Source organism: Epinephelus fuscoguttatus, linkage group LG3, assembly GCF_011397635.1.
Source record: "Epinephelus fuscoguttatus linkage group LG3, E.fuscoguttatus.final_Chr_v1".
Lineage (NCBI taxonomy): Eukaryota > Metazoa > Chordata > Actinopteri > Perciformes > Serranidae > Epinephelus > Epinephelus fuscoguttatus.
The window spans coordinates 33,280,079-33,307,065 of record NC_064754.1 but is presented as its reverse complement, the minus strand read 5'-3'; the positions used below and the strand labels follow the sequence as shown (position 1 = coordinate 33,307,065).

The following is a 26,987-nucleotide window of genomic DNA, read 5'->3' as shown; positions in this document are numbered from 1 at the left end:
ATATAAATTCTTCCACTCCTGCAGTATGTTTTTTCAATTCATTTGTACACTTTTGTATCACAGATGACATCTCTCTTAAATCAGGTTCGAATGATACCTAAAAGAGTGATGCATCTTTCCACCGACATTCACTGCATCTAGAGCTTAGAAGTAAATAGTCACATCTGCCTGCGCCTCATTTTTCAAAGATGTGAAAGACGAGGTATTTTGAAACACACTTTTCCCGTCACTAATTAAACTTGAGCCTGTCCTCACTTACCCTAAAAATAAATCACAGATTTATTCATTTGCATGCTCAACCCACACTTACACAAGGTCCAAAAAGTAGAGACTAAACTTCTTTACTCACAAATACATTTGCACGGTAAGATCTTAAATTTTGTTTTTAATCCAAATGGTGGTTGTGTTTTTTACAGTCACTGCAAGGTGAATGTGAGGTGCCACAAATGCCAGAAAGCAAGGAGACAGCCAATGCAAGTAGCCCTGCAAAACATAGCCGTACCAGTACACATCTTATATTTTTCTGATTTATTATTAACAAATTCTGTCTGTATTATTAGTGGAGGTGAGGTGGTTTAAAGTAGTAACCAAATTTTAAATAAAAGGCAAAGATGAGTGATCTAGAAGATGCTGTTTTGAGCAGTGCAGCTCTTTTTGTCTCTAGGAAAAATGTGATTTCTTTATAATATTAAAAAAAAAGTTGTTTCATTTTAAATTTGGACTGACCAGTTGGCACGTAGAGGAGTTGAGATTTCATGTATTAAAAGCCACAGATATTGGAAAAGCACCTGACAAGGGGTATTCGTTCTGTCTCGGTAATGAAATAAATAGATAAATAGAAAATACAAAAAGAGAAAACCCTCATAAAAGACATAAACCTGTGCTGAATGCAACATACAGCACATTCACTCTATTTCTCTTTGGTTTACGCCTCCTGTTGTTGATTCATGTTGCCTGTTTTTCATATTATCAGCACAAAATGCAGTCAAGGCGGAGGTTTCTGTACATTAAGGTGCAACAGTGGGGTTAGGTGCCTTTCCCAGGGGCACTTTATCAGTTTTTATGGGAGCATAGTGACATTCACAATCTCATTTCCCAACATATGTTCTTCCATCTGTGTAACCAGTAACGTGAACAGCTAAAGTTGCACACTTGCAGATATACGCCTCTAACCTGTAAAACTCTGGTGCGAGGACACGCCGCCTTTGTATTTTTTATCTGTTGTGTTAATCCCGGTAGGTTCTGCTGTGGCAATTACTTATCGAATTATCTTCACTACTCTGTATTTGGTCTATTCTTATCTATATCCTTCTCTCTGCTGCTGCAAATACCCATCGTCCTCACAGGGATCATTAAAGTTTCATCCAATCTTTAGAAAAATACAAGATAGCACTGCATTTGCAAGGCATATTAAATGACAAGGAGCGTAATACAGTCGGTACAGATGTCGTTAATGCAGCGGGGGCCTTTTGCTGCCTCTTAAGATGATGTCTGTTTCCAGTGGCACATTGAGCCTCAAGTCTGCCAGAGTAATTGATCGCGAGGCAAGCAACTGTTCAAAAGTGTCCTTTTGAGTTAGCTGGATATTCTTCCTTTTAAATTAATATGTTCATATCTGACTTCTTACTCCCCAAAAAGGTTAGTTTCTCAGCTTTCTGAAACCTGCCTGCACCTTAGCACATCATTAAAAAAAGCTGTGTTGCATTACAGAAGGCGTGAGCCGCAGATGGGTAAAGGCAACACACACCACACAGACTAAACGCACTGTGGTCTTTTTATTGTCTTTGTGAGGGAGCTCTAATGTTTCTCTGCTCAGATGTGTCTTCTGTCAGGCTCGGCTATATGGAATACTGAGACAATGTTAATGAAGCAAAGCATAGACCGTCCCGCTGTTTTTCTGACCTCGTATCTACAATTGGGAGCAAAGCGAATACACATATATACCTTTCCTCTGTTTGCCTGTATTTGTTCATGTGTGAAAGCATCAAGACAAACAAGAAACTTTGTCTCTTTATCTTTCTTTTCTTCTGTTTGAAAGCAGAGAGCAACTCTGTGTCTTGGTGTTGAAATAGTTCAGTGGTGTAACTCTTTTCCTCATGGGGCAAATTAGTTTAGGGCCTTCAAAAATATGTGGATAAGACTGTAGCAGTTACACAAGGAAGAAAGTTTTGCTTCGGTTGTTAAAAGTTGAGGCAGAGTGAGAGATTAATGCGCTTTTATGTGGAGGTGTTTTATCTGATTTTATTTGTTTATATATTTTCATTCTCATTTTGTACATTCCAGACATTTTAAGTTAAATACATACATTAACATTACGAGGGAATAATTAGCCAGAAGTGACACTATTAAATCTCATCAAGGTCTTCAAATGTGTACCTTAAGAATAATAAGACGCAGGCAACTGAACAAGTTTGATCTGACCAGAGTAACCAAGTGTACTATGCATTCACCATATTCAATATTAGACTAGATGCAATATTGTCAACTTTAAATTTTTTTTTTATCTCCAACCCATCTATTCTCTTCTCACACACTTTCTTATCTATGTAAATCCTTGTCCCCAACTTTGTCTCTTTTCTTGCAAAAACCAGTCAGTGAACATCGCATGAAGCGGCTGAAGTTGCGGAGGAGTGAAGCTTTCTAGTCTTTCACTACTGATTAAATTATCAGCTTGGCGCCCCATCGGAGGCACAAAGGCATGAAATTGCTTGACATTTTTTCTCCTTACGCACTCCTCCATTAGCCATTTCCTCGGCTACATTTCACAGCGAGGAGGACAGCGAGAGCCTCCGAAAGTCGTTTTGGAGTACCTCAAGGATTTGTCAAGCAGTGTGTTGTGTAAAGGTGAACAGACATTGAACGTCACAGCGAGACACAAACACAGATTGTAGAGAAGTGTGCAATAAAGTTACCGCTGGTGAACATGCTGTCTGAAAATAGATATTTTAATATCTAAGGCTACATCTTTGTGCATATATAAACACACACTATGATCCTTACACATACACATAGCACATACTCACACATACCCACATTCCATGTTTGAAATTCAAATTTAAGCACCCAGAGTTGCTGAGGTACAACATTTACTCTTCAGTGGTCATAACCTCCTCTTTAACACCTGCACACACACACACACACACACACACACTCTTCTGTCTCTTGCTCTTTCTGGCACACACAAACATACACACATTCTTTCCACAAAGACAAACCTCTAATGTACCTTGACTCTCTCCTGTCCCACCTCAGTAACTCAGTGGGGACTTTTATAACTTTTTAAAACAGCCCAAGGCTTTCTCTTTTCATTCTTCTTTTTCTTTTTTTTTTCTTACACCTGCAGGATTCATGGGGCGATTTAAACACACTGCAGCACCCTCCCTCAGCCAGACACGGACTCACTGCAAAAGTCAGGAGGCTTTAGAAATGCCATATTTCTGCATTCTGTCTTGATTTAACTCTCTAAAAGTCAAAGGCTGTCGCTTCTCCTGTCTTCAGTCTTGTTTCAATGCATCGCTCAGCACCACTTTTTGAAATTGAAGAAGTTGTTAAAGTGCCTCTCGGATGGGGTTGGACGGTGGTGGCACGGGCACTGAGGCAGATGACGGAGCATTTAGCGTGAAAAGGTTAAAGGTTTGCGTCCCAAATGGCAAGGTGGCGATAAGGTGGTGTGGCTTTCAGTGGTTCGGAAGAGGAAAAGGGCAGGATGAATGTCAGCCAAGTCTTCTGGGAAATATAAATCACACTAAAAAGCCCCAATTTGAACATTTGCAGCTACATTTTTTGCACAACTTCCCACACTGCTTTCAAAAATACACCAAATGAAGTTATTTCTAATGAAAGAATGCAGTTTCATCGCACAGCAAAAGGAGCAAGCTCGTAGAATGTACAACCTCAGGGGAAATTTGATCGAGTCAGCCTTCATTCGCAAATGAAATTCATGTTTTCTGTTTCTTCCTTTGACATTTAAAAAATCTTGTGTTAAATATTCCTGATATCACTGAAATGCTGAAATGTATGTAAGTTTCATGCACCCATAACAGCATGCACTGATATCTTTAAAAGTCTAGAAAATGTGACTCTGGTTATCATCCTTGTATTACACAAGAGAAATTCAGTGTCTGTACGCAAAGGCATTAGCTTCTCAAAATTAAAGAGGACCTATGATACTTAATTTCATATTTTTATTTTAGCTTTTTAGTAGAACATGTTTACATGCTTTAATGTTCAAAAACACTTTTTCTTCATTCTTTTTGTACTAAAACACCTGTATTAACCCTCTGTCTGAGATGTTCATTTTTAGCACCTGTCTCTTTAAGCCCCCCTTCCAAAAATAGCCCAGTGTGCATTACATGTGTCAGTGTTTCCGGGTCTTCTACATCTGCCCTCGTGGCAAATTCAATGAATGACTGTAGCAGAGTATAGTGCCTCTTTCTGTCTTGAAAAATCACCAGTGACAGGTTTGAAACCAAAATGCTCACAAACTTACATGTTCCAGCAGGAATATGATCCAAAATCAGGGCAAAATTAACAATATTGGCACTTACGTTACACGTTGTCCTTATGTTAGCGTGTAGCTACATGTAGCAGTACATGTAATGTACACAGTTGCAGTAATGTGCCTGGAACAGATGACTGTATAAAGATGATGATGTCAGCTTGTCTCAAAATTAGAGAAAAAAAACATGTTCAGAACAGCCTAAAGCCTGAGGTTTTTGCTGGTGGGGATTACTTTTACACACATGTACTTCATTATTTGAAGCTAGTATGAGTAGTAGTCCAACAGTGTAACATTAAATCACAGAAATAAGCAGAGTAAAAATGAGACACTACATAAAATCCCTTATCTAATTCTAAGCTGATTTTGAGACCATGCGGAGCAAGCTGATGTTTTGGATATACAGTATTTATTTAAAATGTCACAAGCCACTATTTTCAAAATGCATGCTTGGCCTTTGCAGCCAAAATGCCACATAGGGAGCTGGGAAATAGCAATTCAAGTACAAAGGGCCTCATAATGTGCTTTACAAAAAAATAATGTTTCTCCAAATTTTTGTAACAGAATTTGAGTGATGAATGCTCAGGATGCAAGGAAACTCAAAATGCCTGTGTTTCAATATGCATTGGAAAAAGCTCAGGTGTAAATGATAAAATTAATGATGGCTGAATTCCATTTAGCTGCTTCATTTTCAGGGCCCTGGTATTGTGCGGGCTGACTTGCTGTTACACTGTCATGACCCACTAGGACACTTGAATATCTCTGATCTTATCTGCACTCTTCTCTTTTAAAGTTCATTTTATAATGATTATTTATGTTTTTATTTTGTATTGTGATTTTAATGCATTTTCTTGTTCTGTAAAGCACTTTGAATTACTTTGTGTACGAATTGTGCTCTACAAATAAACTTGCCTTGCCTTGCCTTGAATATAACGGAGCCATCGTTAATGTTAGAAGTAACACGTGTGCTTTTCCTGCTATAACAAGGTAAATGTCTGCTCTGAAAAGGCCTTTGGTAGTCTGAGCTTGGAGAGCTGGTTTTATGAGGCAGTGAGGCAGAAGCAGAAGTCAGACTTCTCAGAAACATTTTTTAGCAGTCCCCAGATAAATGCATATTGAACAGATAATTTTTCATGCTGAGGCAGGAGTGACTGACAAAATTGAAATAAGTTTACTTCAGATTAGTTCCAATGTCAGGCCCTCCACGAGTATATTTGACAAGCTACTGTCAATTGGGCACAGTAATTATTTGAGCTCTTCAAACTGACCCCCAATGCCCTGCCATGCCTCCTAGGCAAGACATGGAGTCATTATTTTAATATAATGGAAATTAGGAATACATTCAGTGAATATGGGCAGTAGCAGAAAAGACGGATTTAAACCAAGATATAAAATGTTAACATGGAAATATACAAATGGGATTGCTGATTGTACTGTAGCTCCCTATTTATATTTCCGACAGATGCATATCTGAGGATTCTTAGATAACATTTCCTAAAATGTGCATAAATTAGTCTCTTCCCCTCATCTTTTCTATCCTTCTTTTTGAATATCTAAGACCCTCCCCTCCACTTCATCCTCTGTTTTCCCCCAGAAATGAATTAAGATAAAAACCATTTCATTTTGATGTATTCCTGTCCTGCTTATCTTGTCAGGTTGGACAAATATGGCGCTGTATAAAATGGCCTTGTCGCAACTGAAGGTCAAAACAGATCTATGAGAGAGACGAGGGCGGGAGGGATGGTTGGCGTGAGAGAGAGAGAAAGGGAGGAATAATGTAAGAACTGGAAGCGGAGAAGGAGGCAAGACAGTTTTCTCTAATAATAATGAATTGCAAAGATAACGGCTTAGCTGCAGACTCCTGCTATCTGCACCATGAAAAAACACAACCATGCAGAGGCCTGACCAGAAACTTTATGTGGCAGTGTGTATGTCCATATATATGTTTGTTTATGAGAGTCATTGAGTGACTTACAGGGGCTGTAGACATGAGACTGAGCATCTGTGTCCGTGAAAGAGGACGTTATTTGTTTTACTTTGATAACTTATGGTCACGACTGATCCTCAATTCACTGCTATGAGATGGAAGGAGACTGTGAAGATACTGGTATTTTTGTGTGGGAGAAAGTTTAACATGTCAAAGAGTCTACAGCAATGCTGGCGGCTCTGTGGGATTCCACTAGCTAAAAGCTAACACCAGCATGCTAACATGTTCAAAATGACAATGTCACCATACTGATACTAAGCAAATATAATGTCTGTCATGCTCACCATCTTGGTTAACACGTTAGCATGCTTATGTTTGTCACTAAGGACAATGTACAGTGCCAGTGCCATTCATTTTTTCCAAGTATTTGTCAGACTAAAGTATTGGGCAGATTAGAATTTGACCAGATGATTGCACTAGATAAAAAAGTCGGGAGATCATCAAAATCATTAGTTTATGACGACATGGATGTGTGTACCAATTTCCATCATAATACATTTAATAATTGTGGAGACATTTAACTTGAAGCCACAAGTGAACCTCAACTGGGGGATCACCAAAATCACACGGATTCATCCTCGGGGGAACATGAATATTTGTACAAATTTTCATGGCAATTCAACTGATAGTTATTGAGAGTTTTTAGTCCGAATCAAAGTGGTACACTGAACAGCAGGACATCTCTCAAGCCATAACAAGCATGGCTATGAATAAGACCATATTATTATAGAGGGAATTCATTAAAAATGCACTTTAACTTTTAACTTCTCAGTTTTACGTATTTTAATGTAAACTATAATGCATCAAATTAGAGGTACAGTATGTTTTTTCAAGTACCAACATGACTTTGAGGGTAGTGGAGAGCATAGCAACATGTTCACAATTACAAATAATATTTAGCAGGTATAATGTTTACCATCTTATGCTGGCTTTACACCAAATGACTTCTCAAGAGATTTCACTGTCGCCACGTCTTGGCTCTCTTGTACTGTGGAAAGACTGCTGGACGTGTGGAGTGAGCAAGAGTCTGTGTTTATTTCAGCATGTATCTTCAACCGGCACACATTTTAGTGAGAAGTCTTAATTTTTAAAACTGTTTACTTCTCATTTCCAAAGTCTTATTCCACTTGTTTTGAAGTGATGCAACAAAATCCAAATTTTAAAGGTTGTGCACATATACAGTTTATTTTCAAGAGTTATTTTTATGCCAGATTGCCAAGAATATTGTCAACATATGACACCTTTTATCTTGTGTTTCTAGAGTTATGTGTTTTGCAGACACGTCAGGAATTGTTAATATTAATAAGTCATATTTCTTAAAGGGAGTTTAGGGCAATATTTTTCTGAATAGATTTTATTTCTGGATAAAAAAGAAAAGAAAAAGATGACAAAAAATCAATCAAAATAAATTAATTAATAACAATAAAAATAGTAGTAATAATAATAATGATGACAAGAAATTATAAGATATACGAAAATACACTGCCAACTAAAGAAAAAACAGTACAATACATGCCAGTCCATAATGTGTCCATAGGAAGGTTGAGACGGAGAGATAGCATCCATGGAGTAAAGACAATGAGTGGTCAGGGAAGGTCCAACAGAGACATAGTGTCCTGGTAGATCGACGCACAGTGTACAGTCCAATGCAAGGATATAGTCCAATGTGGTTAGTCAGCTTGACTCCTCATCCTTTTGACATATTCAGTAAAGGATACCCAGATTTTAGAAAACTTGATGAGGGAGTTAGAGTATACCGAATTTCTTCAAGATGTAGACCAAAAAACATGTCAACCATGTCTTAAAAGCATTGTGGTAGTTCAGCAAATAGTGACCCTGCAAGATCCCCAGTCTTTGCTAAAATGTATAGTGTGTGATTAAAAACTCACATTGTCTTTAGATGTGCGGGAGTGTCAGACTTAAATCTATATTATATTGTATTTTCAAAGTCTTTTTAGAGTCTTCTGGTGTATGGCAGGTATCAGTTGAGTGTGTTGGCATGCTAACACTGGCTAACTAGAGCTGAACACATAACATGAGTACAGCTAAAGCTACCCGTTCTTTGTCAAAACATTTTTAAGACATTAGTTCCCCAAATTCACAACTTAACAAGTAGTTCTGAGGCCCACATGAGAATGCTGATGCAGTACCTTAAGTACATGAGCACAAGACACATTCATAAATTAAGAACATCATCATTCACAGAACAGCAATAAAACACACAGCATTAACACTGGCCTCCAGACTGTCCTCTAACACATAAATTATCCAAAGTTAATCAAGTTGAAACTTGTATGAAACCTCAAACCCAATTTTTCAGCTGTTAATCGATGTTCATGGCAATTTTATTATGAAACCCATTCATCCTGGTCATACTCACCATAATGCATCACACAGCAGCTTTTTCTGGAGGTTTCTGTTGCCAGCGACTGACAGTGACAGAATTGATTTGTTCTTGCGGTTTAAGAATTGAACAAATCATCATACAAGTTACTGAGTCTCCCACTCGGACACTCTTCCATTTCCCTCCGGCTCCTCATTACATTATTCCTTAAGTGTCAGTGTTGTGCCACTTTATGCCAGATGAAATTTTAAAAAGTTTGTGTTGGTCAAAATGTGTAACTCAATAGTTGACATCTTGGAGATGTGAGTTTTTTTTCCACTTGGCAAAAGTGAAAGAAAGTAATAAATGGCATGTTTGTGAAGGAAACAGACAGGTGAGTTAAAACAGTGGTGAAAGCAAACAGGGAGTGTGATGGTGAGATGGAGAGAGGGGTGAAAGGCATAGAGTGATAGATAGTCAGTATGTATGTGTGTGCCTGCCCATCAAGAGCTGGTTTCAGCCTGCAGCAGCGTCACTGTAATTGCTTCAACTGTCAAACCAGCCCAAGATCCTCACATCACTGCTGTTGACTAGGCCTGCACCCACCCCCCCGCCTCCTCTCTCTGTCTCTCTTCCTCGATTGCACATGCTAAATAATACGATAATGAATTTTAGGATGAGTTTTCCTGTTTTCATTCTGTCAAAATCTCTCTTAATCTGTCATCTGTCTGTTTGGTTATCTGTCTGTCTCCCTCTGTTTCTCTCGTTCTTAACCTTTGACTGCTGCAGCACACACTCTGTTTTTACAGATCAATAAGTCAGGCCCAATGTGAAGCGTCTGCTTCCAACACTTATTATATCACTCGGATGCTCAGCACAGCACAGCAGCGATCCTTGCCTCACCTTTAATCCACCTCACGATTCCTCTGCACCTCAGATACCTTTACCTTCAACCCAGAATAAATACCGCAGTTAGCTCCGACAAGCAGCAAGCTCAGACATGCTGACAGAGGAAATGGTTTGATTTGTAAAGGTCTTTTTCATTACACCAAACAAAGCATGCGGCGCAGCGTAAGTCATTTAGTCTGATCCGCACTCATAAACTCCCATTTTCATTGAAATAAGAGTAGCAATTTAGTCAGGCGAGATGACTCCATTCTGATGCAAACCCGCCTGCTTGAAGCATTGTCTTGAATCAAGTGACATTATCTCGACACTAGTAATCTACCCTACTTCAGCTTGATGCAATTTAATGAGGGAATGGTATAAAGTCCAATGAATCTGCATTTGTAATTAATGTAATTAACTCATGTCAATTAGTTGAAATTTTTATTCTCTCGTATTTTATAAACGCAACACTCTGCTGAATGGCTTCTCAAGGTGAATCTTTTTTTTTTTTTTGCAATAGTATGAAACACCCAACTAATAAAGTGTAAACACCCTGAAAGAAAAAGCAGCAAAAAAGAAGCGATGTTTCAACAGAAATATCTTTCAAAGTGCATGTTCATTATGAGGGTGCAACCAAACAAAGAAAACCACTGCTAAAGGAGCTTTTTTCTGTCTGCTAATGTTTCGCTCTTCAGATCGAAACCCTGAAATGTAGAATTATTCCCCACCAAAGGGTCTGTGAGGAGAATGTACATTTTCTCTATCCTGTGGACTCTAGTGAAGTGAAGGTCATTAACAGAGGAAGATTGGTACAATCACTAACAGCCAGAGTGCCTTTGGCCGAGGCACTGATGCTTGTTTATGTCTCTCTGTTGTTTGGCCATAGACTGGACGCACGTCATAAGTTCAGTTAATCTACCCTTTGGCTTGAATACTTAATCCCTTCAACCTCTCAATAGGGATTGGGAAACCAACCTTCCGAAGTGCCCTTGAGCAAAGCTCGTCTGGAAGAGTGCCCTTATAGCGAAGCATTTTTTTCTCATTTGATCTTTGTTGTGAGCGTGCTGTTTAATTTGTTATGCTCACACTTCATAAACTGTAATTCTCTCTGCTTTGCCGAAAGCACTCTTTATTTAATTTCACTTGCCAGCATGCCCTTGAGCGAGGCACTGTGCTTATCTAACACCACCACACTGTTTAATCATCTCATATTGTTTTCAAGTTTGAGTCGCAGACTTAGCTACTGACCCCTTACGCTCCAAGGGGAGTGACGCCAACCATGGCCAGAGCACTTTGGAGTGGTGCAGTATAACAATTCTTCATATTCATTCTTGTAGGTTTTCTCAAAGACAAAGTAAAGAGTTACTGCACAGTTATAAATTAAACAAAACTAAACAGAAAGTGAGCATGTCAGGTGACTCGACATGCAACTATTCATTGGCAACACAGTGAGCTAAAATGCAGGATGTGATGGCACATGTGTAATTTCTTTAAAGGTGCACCGAACAATTCACCAAATGACTTTATGTTGCTGAGCCAGAAACCCTTAGAGGCTCCATCGTGTCACTGAGCATTTAGTAAGCTGATTATTTATGCAGCTGTGGTTTAGTATTGACAAGTTTAATAATTTTATCAAGTCTTATTTAATTAGTATAGAACATGGCAGTGGTGATGTCTTCAGTCAGGCTCAGACTGCAGGAGTTTTGGGTTGATTTATCCCTGGTTTCGTAGAAGTCCTGTCTGGGACCTTGGTTGGTGCCAGTGTTCGGCCCAGATTATCTGGTAATGTGATCACAGATACTGTCATAAACCTCCTCAGGGCAGCCGAGGTTTAAATATCAAACATGTTTGATATTTGAGATTTAAAATCCGGTTGATCATGATTATATCATTACAGATGAGGACGGTGTTGCCAAGCAGCTGTAAACATTCTACCTCTTGAGGCTAATGTTAGCCAGTATACTACTGTTGACAGATATTGAAGCTGACAGTTTAAATCTTACCTCCATTTCTCACTGTAGAACATAACCTGTGTTCACCGTTTTCTCATCCAGACCTATTTAGCCTTCTGCTTTTGTTTTTCTTAATGCAAAGCATTGTTAACATTAAAGCAAGTTGTAGCACCTTGTCAGCCTCCGTTTTGTTTACATCTACTTTCCCATGACATAATTCCCTGTTCTGAGACACTGGGATCATATGTGCTGAAGGTCAGACTTGCCAATTCAATATGGTGGCAACACTTATGTATTGCAGCAATGAGCCGAAGCAGTCAACGTGGTGTCTCTGTGTGGCAAAATGAGGGAGCAGCGTTCTGAGTAAGTTATTGATAACTTACAAAAACACTGCATAGTCCTAGTGGTGTATTTATGCTCTCTCTAGCACAATAATCTTAATAGTATCATGTACTGTGTGAAGAGCCGTTGTTGCCAATTCTTGTAGTGTGTGCATGTTTGAAAGCAGAGTGAACAACATCTGTAAAGTTTCTCCTTTTGTGCCTAATGCAACCTGATTTCAAAATCAGTTAGGATTTTAAAGCTCCTGTATACTGAGCCCGCCATAACTTGTTTTCTATCCATTAAATGCATGTCCTTTTTTGGGTTTTTTGTAGAAGCTACAGTAATTGCAATTACAGTCTTCACCAATATGCTCATCTTGAGCTATCCAAATCCAACAGGAAGTTAAAAAAGGTACAATTTTAACAAAAGAGCATTCCTCAGTTTCAAGTTGTGTATTTAAGAGTCAGCGTGTCGTTTAATGTTCGACTTTGTGTAACTCCAGGGGGTTTTACGCCACAGAGGTCTTTAATCAAGACTAAACATTGAATTAGTGAGTCTTTATTTTTCCTTTGTTATATTAGCTTTACCAGTACAACCATGGTCTCCTGCTGCTTTTGGCTGAGCAGCTGGGGAATTGAGAACTCAACTCCAAGTCAACTCATATTGATCCTGTGGTAATAGTCTAATGGTAGCCACAGTGCCAGAGAACAAAAAACCCTGTCTGTTTATACTGTATGTTTCTACAGGTGTGTTTCCGCAGCTTCCACCATGGTTTAATTGTGTTTATGGTTCTCAGGCTGGAGTCGCCGACTCGGACCCTGACCCTGGAGGCCCCCAGAGGAGTGGAGGTCAATGCTGGAGTGGGAGACTTCACAGCGTCCTGTAGGAAAGACCTCCTCTTGCAGTCCTCAGAAGGAGAGGTGAGTGTGTTTCCATCTGTTGCTTTGTGTGTGTGTGTGTGTGTGTGTGTGTGTGTGTGTGTGTGTGTGTGTGAAAATGTCTGTGAGAATGCATTGATCAGTATGTTTTTGTATGTCTTGAATACAGTTCATGTATGTGTGTGAGAGTGTGTGTGTGTCTGTGCTGTGGTGCATTTGTGTCCAAATTAGACAAAAATAGTTATGTTCATGCGTAAATACAAGGGACAACACAAACTGGCAAAACCAGTGAGGTGTGTGTGTGTGTGTGTGTGTGTGTGTGTGTGTGTGCGTCTTTCAACTCTATGGCACTCTATAGTGTTGGGCCCGCTTCATTAAAGTACCTTATTAGGCTAATGAGCGTCATCAATCCAGGCGACCTTGTCCTCCTTTTCTCCCCTCCTCCTCTCATCCCTCCTTTCTTCCCCTCTTCTATTTGGGAGAAGTGACTTCATTAAAGCTGGTTTGATGAGGTTCCCTGTCACTTGCTGCTGCTGGTGTGTGTGTGTGTGTGTGTGTGTGTGTGTGTGTGTTTGTATGTGTGTGTATCATTGCTAGCCTGCTATCTCACTGTCAAGCTCTTTGCATAGCAGCCTGCCACGTTGCGTGAGCACAGAAGCAGACTTAGCCATTATCCTTGTGAGTGTGTGTGTGTGTGTGTGTGTGTGTGTTTGCATCAGCCTGCCATGTTGCATGTCCGCTGGAGCATAGTGTGTCATTAACTCAGTAATTAACAGAAGAATGGCCCCCTCTCGTTCGTCGCACTCACTGTCATTGTCAGTCACACAAACACACACACACACACACAGAGATACCAGAAGTCTCTGAAAACAACAGTAGAAGTTTGATGCTCCTCTTCAAAACTCATTTCTCATTTCCTCTCCTCTATCACAATCTTTTTTTCTCCTCCTCTCCGTCTGCTTTTCTTTTCTCCTCCCTTTTCCCTCTCATTTCCTTATCTTGTTCCCATCCACTGGGCCTTACTTTTGAAAAGTATACAACTTCATCCATATGACCAGACGCTTGGGGTTTGAGTTAAATTAAGCACACAGAGGTCACCAAACTCTTGGGACATGTCTGGCATATTGGTAACAAAATAATAAGACAGAATATCAGATATACAATAGATGCTGGACTTTTCAAATATATTATTAATATGTGCAGCCAGGCAGTGCCAGTGGAGTTGTTTTACAGAGAGTTGTGTAGACAGCTTGGAAAAGTTTGTTATAGTGAGGTAGTTGTATTAAATAAAATCAAATGTCTGAGCAAAATATTACACAGCTCACTTTGAATCAGGCCTCAAAAATGTCTCACTCAAGTCAAAGTACTTTTATTTGTGCTAAATTTCACCAGTGTTTATGAAGCACAACAGGTTATGGCTTGGTTGATCTGCCTGCACTGTGCTTTCATTTCATTATTATTGAATATCCAAGTAGCTCAGACACAAATAATATGTCGGGTGGATTGATGCTACAGTGGATCAGTCAAAGTGTTTTAGAGTTAGTAAACCTTAGTCCCACGTGCCTGGTAAAGTCCAGGTGAAATCAAAACTGATTTGTTTCTCAACACATTACACATGTTAGAAGATACTTGTTGAAAACATGTGAAAAGACTGCATTTTTATACGCCTTTTCGACAGTCATGGGCTGGCTTGGCTTGGCTTGGCTTGGCTTGGTTTGGTTTGGGCCATCAGCCCAGCACAGGAGGGATTTACATTTCCACTACAACAGGGCTACCCTCTTGAAGGTGTGTCTTAAAATGATGATGGCTTGTCTTGAGTGATGACGTTTAAAAGCAGCAGGCTGATCTATGGCTAAAGTCCCCTGTTATCTTTGTTGCATGTGTTTTCCACAGCATGGCAGGTTTACCTGTTGGAGGTGAGCTGTTTGCAGAGGTGCAGTAAGAGCCTGTTGTCTGCAGCTCTTCATCAACATCTCACTATGGCTGTTTCTGCTTTTACTCCTCTTCCCTGCCTTATTATTAGACTTGTCTTAATTGAAGAAAAGCAGCTGATAAAGTTCCACTAACTCAGTAATAACAAATTTAATTTCCTATAGATTCTTCACAATAAAAGTCTCCCGTTATTTTATGTGTAAACTTTTATTGTGAAGCAGCAAAATAACGACATCAGTTTTTGAGCAGCAACTTCATACAATTTCTAATATGGATGATAGCAAACATGTAAAGTAAAATAAAGCAGATATCTAAAGTAAAAACAGGACGCAGGAGAGAAACTACAGAGATTTAGTTAGAAGCTACAAAAGTACTGAGAGCTGAACACACAGAGACTTTTAAGGACACCTTTCTCTCTGGTCTCCTGCAGACAAAGGTGAGGAGAGTCTCACAACATATATGCTTGTTTGTGGGGGAGAAGCAGGGTCGTCTGTGGTTGGGGAGACGTCGCTGCTACCCGCCTGAGGACAGGTGGCCGGTTTTTGGACCTACTCCTGAGAGGGTCCATCTCCGGCAGCTTGCTGTGGCACAGCGCATCTAAACTGACAATGGAAACACAAATTGGCGTGGCATGGCTTTACTCATCGCAGCCAAGAGTGAAAATGGAAAAAGGGTATTATAGTATTGAATAATTGAGTTAAAATGTTAGACTGTTTTCTGACGTTTTTCATGTTCAGGATTTTTTGGCCAGGCCTAAAATCATGTCTTATGATGCACTGGAGCCATCCTTATCATAACCCCTCCCCTACACTATATTAACACTAGAGTGCATAGCATCAGTGGTTCTTCCACTCAATCACTTCCTTACAGTGCCACAGCCTGCAGTTTGCTAGCTATGAGATATTATTAATACCCGCGCCCACCCAACCTATTATGAGGGCCAAGCCACATAATTATGGGTTGATCAACCACCGGAACCTGACCCCACCAGCAAACCACTGACTTTATGCATTATATTAGCGCAGTTGTCAGGACTGACGACTGAGCCAGACAGAGACATGACTGAGCGCCATGGCGCACGTGTGTGTGTTGAGAGACTGATGGCAAGAGGAGAAGAAAAGGTGAAAGGAGGACTATTGCATGCGGTGCTTTTGTAAGAAACTTGTAAACTTACACAAAATGTTGCTCCCTCACTCTGCAACACATAGACACTATACTGACTGCTTTGGCTAGTTGCTGCAATGCATCAGTGTTGCCACAAAACTGGACAGGCAAGACTGACCTTCAGCACATATGATCCCAGTGTGTCAGAACAGAGAATACTGCTTAAATTTTCATGGTTGCCAAACCTCATTTTATGTACATGGTATTTTTTTAATTATATATATGTTTGACTGAGCTATTTAGACACATTTTTTTGTTGTGTGCCAAACTCAGAATACATTTTTATTTTTGCTTTATGTGGACTTTCTGCAGTTCCTTCACCTTAATGTAATATTGCAGAACCTTTCCAGTACCTGAGTAGAACCAAAACTACTGTCTACTGTCACAGTAACAACATCTGTTTTTACATCCATCTTCTGCCATGAGGTACTCCAGAACCTTGAAACTGTTTTCATATGAACTGGATGATTTACCATCCAGATGAATAAACCTTTTAACCCTGTGTATGCTGGGGTAGACGTCTGCTTACTGTGACCCTGAACAAGAAGACAAACTGTCTAGAAAATTAATGTATTGATTATTGTTTTTATTTAAAGGCACAAATGACGTATTTGGGGAGTTTCTGCCTGACAATAACAGGCTCTGTCAACCATAATGGATGACACAGAGGTTAAGTAGGTTGAGTTAAGTAACTTCAGAAGTGCTAGAATCCCAAGGCTAGTCTTGGTTCCAGTGAGTGCATTCTGACTTCCAGTGAAACAGTTTTGGGGGCAGATAGTTGCCTGAGTGTGAAGGTTCTGATGTCATTTGTTTTTTCATCCTCTTCTTTTGGTCTGTGTCATGCATTTTGCTGATGGAGGGCAGTCGTGCAATCACCTGCTCAGCAGTGCATATGACATGTTAAAGTGCGTCCTTGAGCCAAGCACAAGGGGTGCCATTGTCAGAGAGAGACCCAAGCTGTTGTAATAATTTATGTTGTGGATTTTACCCATGGTACCCTTCCTGCATTGTGGCACATGTGTCTGTCATATTGTTATGGCTGCATTTGAGTGTCAGGGCAAAACAGAAAAAAGTACAAGGCCATTTGCCTCTTATTTAAACTTCCCCTCTACCCCTTATCATGGCCTTCCTTCTTTTACATTCCCCTATTACCTCTTTCCTTGTCAGTTCTCTCTCCCTCCTTCCCCTATTTTCTACTTTCTTTCCTGACTCATCTCACTCACTCACATTTCTCACTATCGTCCTTTCTATTCTTCTCTTTTGTGCTTTTGTCTTTTTATTTTTACTTTCTTCTTCCACATCTTCTTCTCATCCCCCGCCTCCCTCCTTTCCTTCTCAGCCTCTCAGTCCTTCATCTCTAAGTAACCCAGCCTATCTAATTAACTTTCCACTGCCAGGGTTATACATCACTGTGGCTGTCACTTCCCAGGGAAAGGGGAGGGGAGGGAGGATTATAATTTTTTACCTCTTTTCTGTCATCATTTCTCTCTCTCTCTCTCTCTCTCTCTCTCTCTCTCTCTCTCTCTGTTTCATGTATTCTTTTGTCTCTTTCCGTTATTTGTTCATCCATTATCTTTCTCTCTCACACTCTCTTTCTCTCCCTCTCACTCTCACTCTCTGTCATTCCTGCATAAATAGATGTCTTCTTATTGATGGTGAACAATAGCATGAAGCAGGGTGTAACAAGGATTGAGGTGTGGGCCCTTGGCAAGGCTTGAGAAAATGAAAGAACAACCTTGTCAGCCTTACTATGGCACCCGTTTGTGAGATATACAGATAAAAACCTTGGTTCACTAAGGTACAGCTCAGTAAGTACCACTGAGAGCCTCATCACCACGTGTAAATGTGTTCAGAAAGGCTAAAATCCTCAGATAATCTCCTACAATGTCCTAAATAGGAAGTGTTTGTGTCAGCTTGAGACTCCCATTGATGTGATTAACTAATACAATCAAACTGTCAAATTCAATTAAGACTTGATGTGAAACTTTCTTAAACAGCAAAGAGTAAGAGCTCTGTCAAGCTGCACTGACCAATAAAAACAAGCCTTTTCAGACACCAAACTAGAAAGGTGCATTCAGTACAGTGCAGACCACCGCCAGGGGGCAACTCGAGCAGTTCTGTGCCACAGCAAATTTCAGAGGCATCACAGAAGCTGTTAAAGATAGGCGTCTCGTCTATTTTTGATGGAGCCGCAGCATGTTGCACAGAGCAGATCAACTTCTGTGGTTCACAGGCATGACAACAATTAACACAAAAGGAAAACCATTTGACTACCTAGTCTACTGACATACTTATGGTAGAAGCACAAATATCAAGGAAAAGTGACCAACTCAACAAAATCTGCAAGTCTACAAACTCTGGGCAGGCAAAATGCTCTGCTTCTGAAACACTCCTGGTGTGGTATGACACCATGTGGCGGACGGTTCATGACTAGATCAAAGCTGCACCAGGTGGAATTGTCCCTCCCAGTTCCTTTACAGTCAAGATGGTGGCAAAGATGACAAAAACAGGGACTACTTAATTTTGGATCGTGCCTAACTTCAGCCAATCATATGGCGTATGGAATTCATCTGCAGATGTTCCACTTCCAAATGAGACCAAACTTTTCCAAGGGTGTCAGTTTTTGAACAAAAGTCAAAGTGTGGCCTGCAACAGACTGTTAGGCTTTTTGTGTTTAGCCAAGCTGATTTATGGGAAAACCTACGCCCCCCCTGGCTGCTTAAAAGGAGTGAGAAGAAGAAGAGTCAGACACAGTATAAAAATTTTATAAACTGTGAATCATCGCAACCAAGAAAGGGCCTTGAGCATACAGTTATTAATGGGCACACAAAATATTAGTCTGATTGGTCCTGTTGTATCTGATATTAGCTGTGGACAGACGGATACACACATTCACCTACACACACACTAGACCAGACGCTTAATCCCCTCCAGGCTCACGCCTGGCAGCGATAAAAAGAAGAATGTATTTGCTTTGTTTAGCACCGCCTCATATGAATTATTGCCAGTTGGATACCCCACTATTCAAAACTTTTAATTTAAAGTGTTGCATTTAAAACATCTAATTCAACCAGAACATCTCTCAGACTTTAAAGAGTACTTCAAAAGTTCATCAGTTTGCCATTAGATAAGTAAAATAGTTGATATCTGATTTCATAATGTTGGCTTTGCATTGCAAATGAATTTGCTTCTCACCTTTCTCACAACCATACCAAACTAATTATTTAAAAGTTGTTATCAGAAGGGACACACACTTTCAAAACACTTTTCTCTCACTTATCTTTGCAAAAACACACCCTCAAATATTTACTTTTTCATGTCATGTTTTGCATTAGGTTTAAGGGTTGTTGTTTTTTAATTAATTTCTGCCCAGACCTTGATTTTCCTTCCCTGTAACCATTCTTATTTATATGCTTATTTATGGATATAAAGCAGAAATTCTAAATTGCCGAAAAGGTGCTGTGACCACAGAAAGAGCAGCTCTGGATACACTGTTTGCACATTATGATTCTACATCTAATTGTGCACTTTAGATACACATCATTATCCTGAAAATTGTTGCCTAATGTCTGTAAAAAAAAATATATAATTCACCCATTAGAAGAGCTGATAGTTCTTATGGGACATCAGTAAAGATACTGTATGGGGAGAGTAAGGCAAAGACAGGTGAAGTGACATGAAGAGGTAGTAGGAGACGTAACCTGAAAGGCAAATACTGTAAATCAGTTCAACAAATAGATGCTGTCATACAGGCAGGATAGTACCCACCTCAGCCAGATACAGAACATCACAACTACAGCATTGTGTTTCTGCAATGTTATTTACTCTCCCATCTGTCTACATGCCCAGGCCCTGTGCTGGCTCTTCTCTAGAGATCACACTGTACCACGAAACCATTTCATGACCGTAGTGCCTAATGACGCAATGTCTAGCACAGTCTCGTCATCAGGCAATCCATTTTACAAGGCTGCATTTTATATGAGGACATTTTATCCTTGAGCTTAGAGACACACATTTGATTGCTACCGACGTGACAAATTCGACTCCACAGCCAGTTTTTCTCCTGACATTTATTGAAAATATATTATAATAATGTGGGACAAATTCCTATATGTTTTTACATATAATTTTGATTCACTCTCACTCTGTGATTTATGACTGACAGTTGAAGAAAGCTTTCACATTCCACATCACCTCTTGCATCTCTGTTAGCCCCACCCAGCTCAGTGAGCCCGTGCTAATAATAATAAAGATTGGTCTAGACTATAACTTGAAAAGCTAGGGGAATTACCCACAGTGCACTTTCCCCACACTATTAATTCGAAATATGTTTAACAGACATTGTGATTGTCCATTTACAAGCTGTTGGAGAACTGTGTTCATATTTCCACAAATGTCAAAGATTATTTTGTGATTTTATTTCTTTAGCAGCAACTTCTCTAACCTGAATTAATGTTTTAAGATAGTAAAGTTTTTTTTAAATCTATCGACTGATCATTCTGCAGTCTAGAGCATCACCCTGCTTACCTGTTCAGCTCAAGTGGATTATTTATAATGTCTGTTGTGACTGCTGTCCAAGACTCTGATCCTGGGACCACTGGGGTTGTGGGAGATATCCAATTATGCACCTGCCTTTGTCGATCAGCTTAAAGGTGGGCAGTATTCCCACTGCTTACTCTAAAGCTAGTGTTGTTTTTTGCCCAGTTGCAGAACATTTCTTTTAATCTTCCACATCTGATGATTTGCCAACTCTTAATGACTTCAATTTGCTGCTGTGTTTGTCAAAGTAACCAAAGGGCACTGACAAATAACATTCCCAGCAAAGGAAAATACAGTGTGTCCTCTCAAGGTTACACTTTTTTTGTCAGGTCAAAGTCAAAATGTTGTAGGACAATGAGTACGTTGAGCTGATTGGTCAAAATCACCTAAAAATTACGTCTTTTTTTATGTTTTCCAGAGATAAAGACATGATTTGATGTCTGTCTTGTTTAGTTTAGATGTTATTTTTGTCCAACTCACCTCAGCAGTCAACACTTACTGGCAGAGTTTAAGTGAGATTAAACTTGTGAATGACGCATCACCGCTCCCTCACTTGTAACCTTCCGTTCATACTCTTGGTGCTGAACATTGAGCTGCAACACCACAACACCACGTCATTGTCTTTATGTGTAGCTCGTCCCCAAAAAACATCTTACCCACAATCTGCAAAGGAAGTATCAACCCTCTGTCTACCAACCCAGCCTGTTTGAAATAAGCAGCATGAAAATACCTATATACACCCCTAAAAAGAACAGCTTATCCAAATAGCGTTCCTTTTCATCCATTCTCATACGAGCTTTCCCTCGACCGCTGACACCATCAAATGAACAGAGGAGAGCAGATGAAGGGAGGATAGAAGGAGGATCGGATGAGTAGGAGGTGGAGGAGGATGGCAGAAAATAGATGTTTCTGTCGATTTTGCAGGAGAAAATAAAGGCGTGCAGGACAGCAAGGCTTAAAGCCAAATCAATGTTGTCAGCAGCTGGCACTTAAGAAGGGGCCATTAAAGTTTAAAAAGTTTGGAAAGCAGTGCTGGAATTAGGGCCAAATGGGTTAGAGGTAGGGGAGCGCTGGCTTCCATTAAAATCAAAGCCAACGAGAGCTGACAGATCCTCTCAGGATTCCTGCAGTCCTCCTGGCTTTTTTTTATCAACTCCCTTCCTCTCTTTCTCCCTCCATCTCTCTTTCTATCCTACATTAATTCACTGTCTTTCTTTCTCTTCCATCTATTTTCCTCTCTCTTCGTTTGTTCACCCTCTCCCTGCCTCTGTACTCGCCTCTTTGTTGATTATTTCTGTGTTAACTTTCCATCAATCTATCCCTTCTTCTACTCGTCTCATGATATGCGCTTTATGCACCCACAGCTCTTGTCAGCAACTTTTGTGCATCACTCATTCTCATCCTCTTTCTGTCTTTATACTGGAGATGTTTTGCTCCACTCACCATTCATTTCAACAGACAACTCCTTAGAGAATAGACGCCCTCACAAAACTTAAACATGGAACCTACATTTGCTGAAAATGAGTCATTTTCAAGTTGACTGACTTAATTCACTGAAGTTAACTTTTATTTCCACTGACAACTCAAAGATTCTGTTGGATTATAACTTCATTATTCAACAGGATCCTTGTCATAGGGTTAGAAATCTAACAATCTCCTCCTTAATACACTTACAGTGTCAGAGAGGCTACTTGTGCAGTCAAGCGGAGAGGTCCAGTCCAGTGGGATCAACTAGAGCACCAATTAGTGTGCAAAATGGTAACATTTTGATGTTTGTTTGCTGTTTGTTGAGAAGCAGACAGCACATAAATGGTCTCCAGGGAGTGATATACAACACACTCAGCAAATACTGTCTAAATGCCCTCGAGTAGGGCACATAAGTTCCAACAGTTTGTTTTTCACTCAGGAAACCCCCGAGTTTAAATTGTATTTATGCAGACCAGACATGATTCTGTCACTTTCTGATGATGTCTGGAGACTACACTGTAATACTTTGGTAGTAAGTGGTGGCAAAATCCACTGCTGACAGAGCTTCATCCAGTCAAAACTTGAATTCTTCCCAAATGCACATGCTGGGCAGGCTCGCCCATTATCAGGGTATTACGGTATACAGGGGTATTTAGTAATCCTGATGGCATGATTTTTAATACCAATACCAACGCTTCTCCTATTAAACTGATACGGAGATGCTGTATCAAGGCGATGTATTGTAGTGCACAACACCCGTCACCAGAGGTCAGTCTTTTCTGGTGGCAACACGCAGCTGAGCTGAGAAAGATGGGTGTGGGATAACGTTACGGGACTAGTGAAGAAGAGCAAAGCCTCTACTGCTGTTTGAAGAGTATTGCCACATGTAACTTTATCCTGAGATGACTTCTTCTGACTACAAAAGCAGCTAATATACCACATGATTTTATTCAACACATCATTTCCATTCAGCCCAGTGATGTGTCGGTATCCACAGCAGCAACAAGTGTCATTGGGTCCTCAAGAGACAAGGATGCTTATTTCCTGTCTAATTATTATTCTATGAGCCATAACTGTTTAAACCCTGCAAGACTTGTCTAAGTAGGCCAATTGCATATTAGAAAGAAAGCACTGTAGGCTAGACGATGACATACATGAGTCTTCTTCTTTTTAACACAAATACTGTCATATACTGTATACCCCGGTGAAATGTCAGCAGTGTATGAAGATGTGAAAAATAGATACTGCCCAAGCTTAATGCTGGTTGTGACAAGGGGCCTGTTTCACAAAAGCAATACATGTAGATGCTCGTGCATGAGTTGTGAAAGGGAGCCTGTAAGTTCTAGACTACATGCATGCTTTTGTCTACAGAGCACAGATTGCCTTTAGAAATTACCAAGCTTAAAAACCCTGATATATACACAATATAAAGTTTTGTAGAAAATATTTTCATAAAAGGATGATTAAATACTTTAAAAAAAAAAAAAAAAAAGATAATTTCCTGTTTTCTCTTTATTAGAGATAAGATGATACATTCATACTGCTGTCTATACAGAGCTCAAAAGATGGTGCACATCATTTGACACCACTTCCATCAATAGGAAGCGGTGCAGCACATCACCAGTGTTATATTATATATAGCACAGATTGCTGCTACGGCCTCAAGCGTGTTCTTTGAGTTTGATTTCACTTGACTACTCACCTGAGGAGCCAGCCTCCCCAGCTATGGCTCACCAGACAATGTCTCTGTTAATAACAGCATTTGTTCTTGAAGTAAGGGTTGTCGAGGTCCAAGTATTTTCTCACCTCAGAAACAACAGAAGAAGACTGATCACCTCACAAGAGAAGAATGGTCGGTACAGTAGTCAGGATGTGCCACTTAAAGCAGGGAATCTAAATACAGTGCAGCATTTATGAGATGTTTATACTGGAAAATGGGACAGTAGCATATCCTTCATAAAAAAAAAAATTGTGTTACCAGTAGCTTGTTTGGCAAAGTGTCATCCTTACCCTAAAATCTCCTCAGACATGTAGAGAAACTTGAATGCCCTGTGTGACACATTTGCTTCTTTGTGTTCATGCACAGAAGTAATAAATGGCTTCACTCTGCAGTTCACAGCAACGAGGTGAAATCGGGTTAACTACAGAAACTTTTACAAAGTTAGGTTACCATGGAGTTTTATTGTTTGTTGACACAATGCTAGGGTTTATTAACACGCTGTAGCCTGGAGGTGTTATTGGGCTGGTACGCTGGGACTAGCTTTTTTGTTTTTTCTTCGCTGCTTGTTGTTTTACCTGCGGGTAAGGCAGAATGGTGAGTGAATTAGAATGCTGGCAGGGGGTAACTCCCTGTCGTACCCACTAATGCTGTGGAAGCCTCGCAAATGCATAAACACACACATGTCCCCATAAACGGCCACGAAATAAGCACCCAAAAATGCACACACTCAAAGAAATAGATGTAATACACTGGATCTGTACATGCACATATACATAGCAACCAGCACCATGCACATCTAAAATCACAGGAAAACACACAACCTGGACCCCAGAGAAAACACACATATACGTATATGCAGAGACACACACACACACACACACACACACACACACACACACAGCACACTGCCACGGCTGTCCCCTCCTCACTCAGTCTCTAGAGCCTCTCTGTTTACTTCCAAAACTTGTTTTCATCATCCAGCTCCACTCTTTGAGAGTCTGCACCTACAGTACGTGTGAGTGTGTGTGTTTATGAGAGAGAGATAACAGATTAACAGATACCTGCCAATAGCTGCGAGAAGTGGATGTTTTTCAAAAGGTGTGATTAACGTCGGAAAATTCATTAGCCCATACTTCACACTGCCCGAGGCGATCATCATAGGTGTGTGTGTGTGTGTGTGTGTGTGTGTGTGTGTGTGTGTGTGTGTGTGATATTCCTTCAGTCTGATGTAACTCCGTCTTAGTCTTTCGATGTGTGTGGGAGTTTTTATCTGTTTTTCTCTCTCTCTCTTATTTGTGTTACCGTCCATCACAGCGTGCGTTTGTGTTATTATGCAGCTGCTTGTCTGTCTGTGTGTTGTGTTTATAAGTGTGTTACTCTTACTGTCTTTGTCTACCTGTGGATGTTTGCGTGAATGCATTTGTCTGTGTCTGCAGTTGTGTATGTGTGTGTGTGTGTGTGTGTATGGTACAGTAGAGCAGACTGATATCGTTTTATGTCCCTGCTACATCTGGGTTACTACACTCTCAGTCTCTCTCTCCAGCCTCTGTCATTTAGTCCATTGTCAGCTCCCATTCCAGCGTCTGTCCATTCAACACGCCTAATGGTCTGTGTAATACACTCAGATTGCTTCACAACCTCCCACCTATTTTTGTTGTGGGAGTGTGCGTGCGTGTGTGTGTGTGTGTGTGTGTGTGTGTGTGTGTGTGTGTGTGTTCCATGTTTGAGTGCAGGGGGAGTAAGAGACAGAAAGAAAAGTGGAATGGGAGGCAAGGTGAGCCGAAGCCAGGCAAACATAGAGGTTGAAGTGTGTGTGTTTGTGTGTGCAAAACTGTTTGTGTTACTGAGTGAGTGTGTGTGTGCGTGCCGGTGAAATTGTACTGTTATTGTCCTTTCAACCTCTGTCACACCTCTCTCCCTCCACTCCTCTACTCCTCCATCCTCTCAGGTAAAGACTTAAAGTTGACACTTTCTAGTTCACTTCGGCTCCAGGTCAGAATAATTTAAACTGCTGCAAGCCTCGAGTCCAAAGTTGAGCCTGTATGTGACTGTGATTGTCCTTAAAGAGCACTGTATTTTTGTTTATTTAGATAATTTCACCCTGAGCATTTTATATATATTGTTATTTTGCAGTCTTGGCTGTTTTCTCCAAACTGTTCCGGGACAAGGGATGGGCTGGCTATTGGGAGGTTTGGGAAGACTCCCTAACACCCAGTCCATTCCAGGCTCAACTGGTCAGTGGTGTTCATGATGTTGGTAGCAGCTCTATGGTCCTTTTTCTGATATTCTGAATTCTGGCTCAGAAGTGGCTCAGTCAGTTCGTCATAAAAAGTTTCCAGTTGTCTGAAGTTTTGTGGTAAACATAAAAGAGAGAAAGGAGACAGGAGATGAAAAAGAAATGGAGAAAAACTACGAGCTAAGAAGTGAAAAATGTTGGTGCAAGATGCAGCTAAATGCACCAGCCTGACAGATCTTTTCTGTGACGGGAGGGCCAAGGTTGCTGTGGCCACCCTCAGCCAGGCCACTGAATGAAGCAGAGTCACAGAGACGAGTGGACTGCTCTAATCTTGCTGGTGATGTGAGCTAATGTTAGGACAGTCTCCATTTGTGTCAGGGTTTTGAGATGGTATAGGCCTGTATACCGTAGAGGTTGGTTGTTTCTGGCCCCAAATATTTGCCTTGATTTTATGATAAGCTGCTTGTTTTTATGTCATTACAAACACATATACACACACACTATTTATTTACTCTTATTTATATGTAACTGAAGAGTAGTTGACTCAGTGCAGTGGTGATATGCTTTTACAAACTGAGGAGGCAGGTGCCTTAGGCTTTCCATGTAGGTGCATGGAAGGGCAGGGAGGTTTGCTCTCTCTGCCTCAGGCTTTCCTGGTTTGCACATGGAAGGGCAGAGAGGTGTGCTTTCATGCGTGGAAGTGGCTTTCTGTGTGGGCTTGAGGAAAGACAGAGAGGCCCCAGAACAGAGCCATACCACAAAATGCCTCAGTGCTGTTTTAACACATACTGACCGATGACTTGTTTGTACAGTGCTATTGACACACATGTGGTGTAGAAAAAACATCACAGAGAGCTGCCATGAAGTCAGAGCTTTAGCTAAAGTTAATTGAGGGTAACTGTAACCAATAAAATATGCATAAAATATTTGGAAAGATATGACACTGCTGATGTGATAGTAGACATGGTAAATATTAAACTGTGGCATAAATATAGCTTTGTGTCCTCTTTTTACTGTTTCATCCACATTTCAGTACCCCCTTTATCCTTCATACATCTCTTCCTCTGTTGTCAACCCAG

General features: G+C 40.4%; 1 protein-coding gene across 3 annotated transcripts in view; it reads left to right on the top strand.

The window, feature by feature from the left end:
• The window catches only part of LOC125885762 (zeta-sarcoglycan), a 466,598-nt gene that overhangs the window by 429,355 nt on the left and 10,256 nt on the right, over nt 1-26,987 (top strand). For all 3 annotated transcript variants that reach the window (XM_049571525.1, XM_049571526.1, XM_049571524.1), the window contains exon 7: nt 12,769-12,892. In XM_049571525.1, the coding sequence (XP_049427482.1) occupies nt 12,769-12,892 (124 nt within the window). The remainder of the gene's footprint in view (nt 1-12,768; nt 12,893-26,987) is intronic.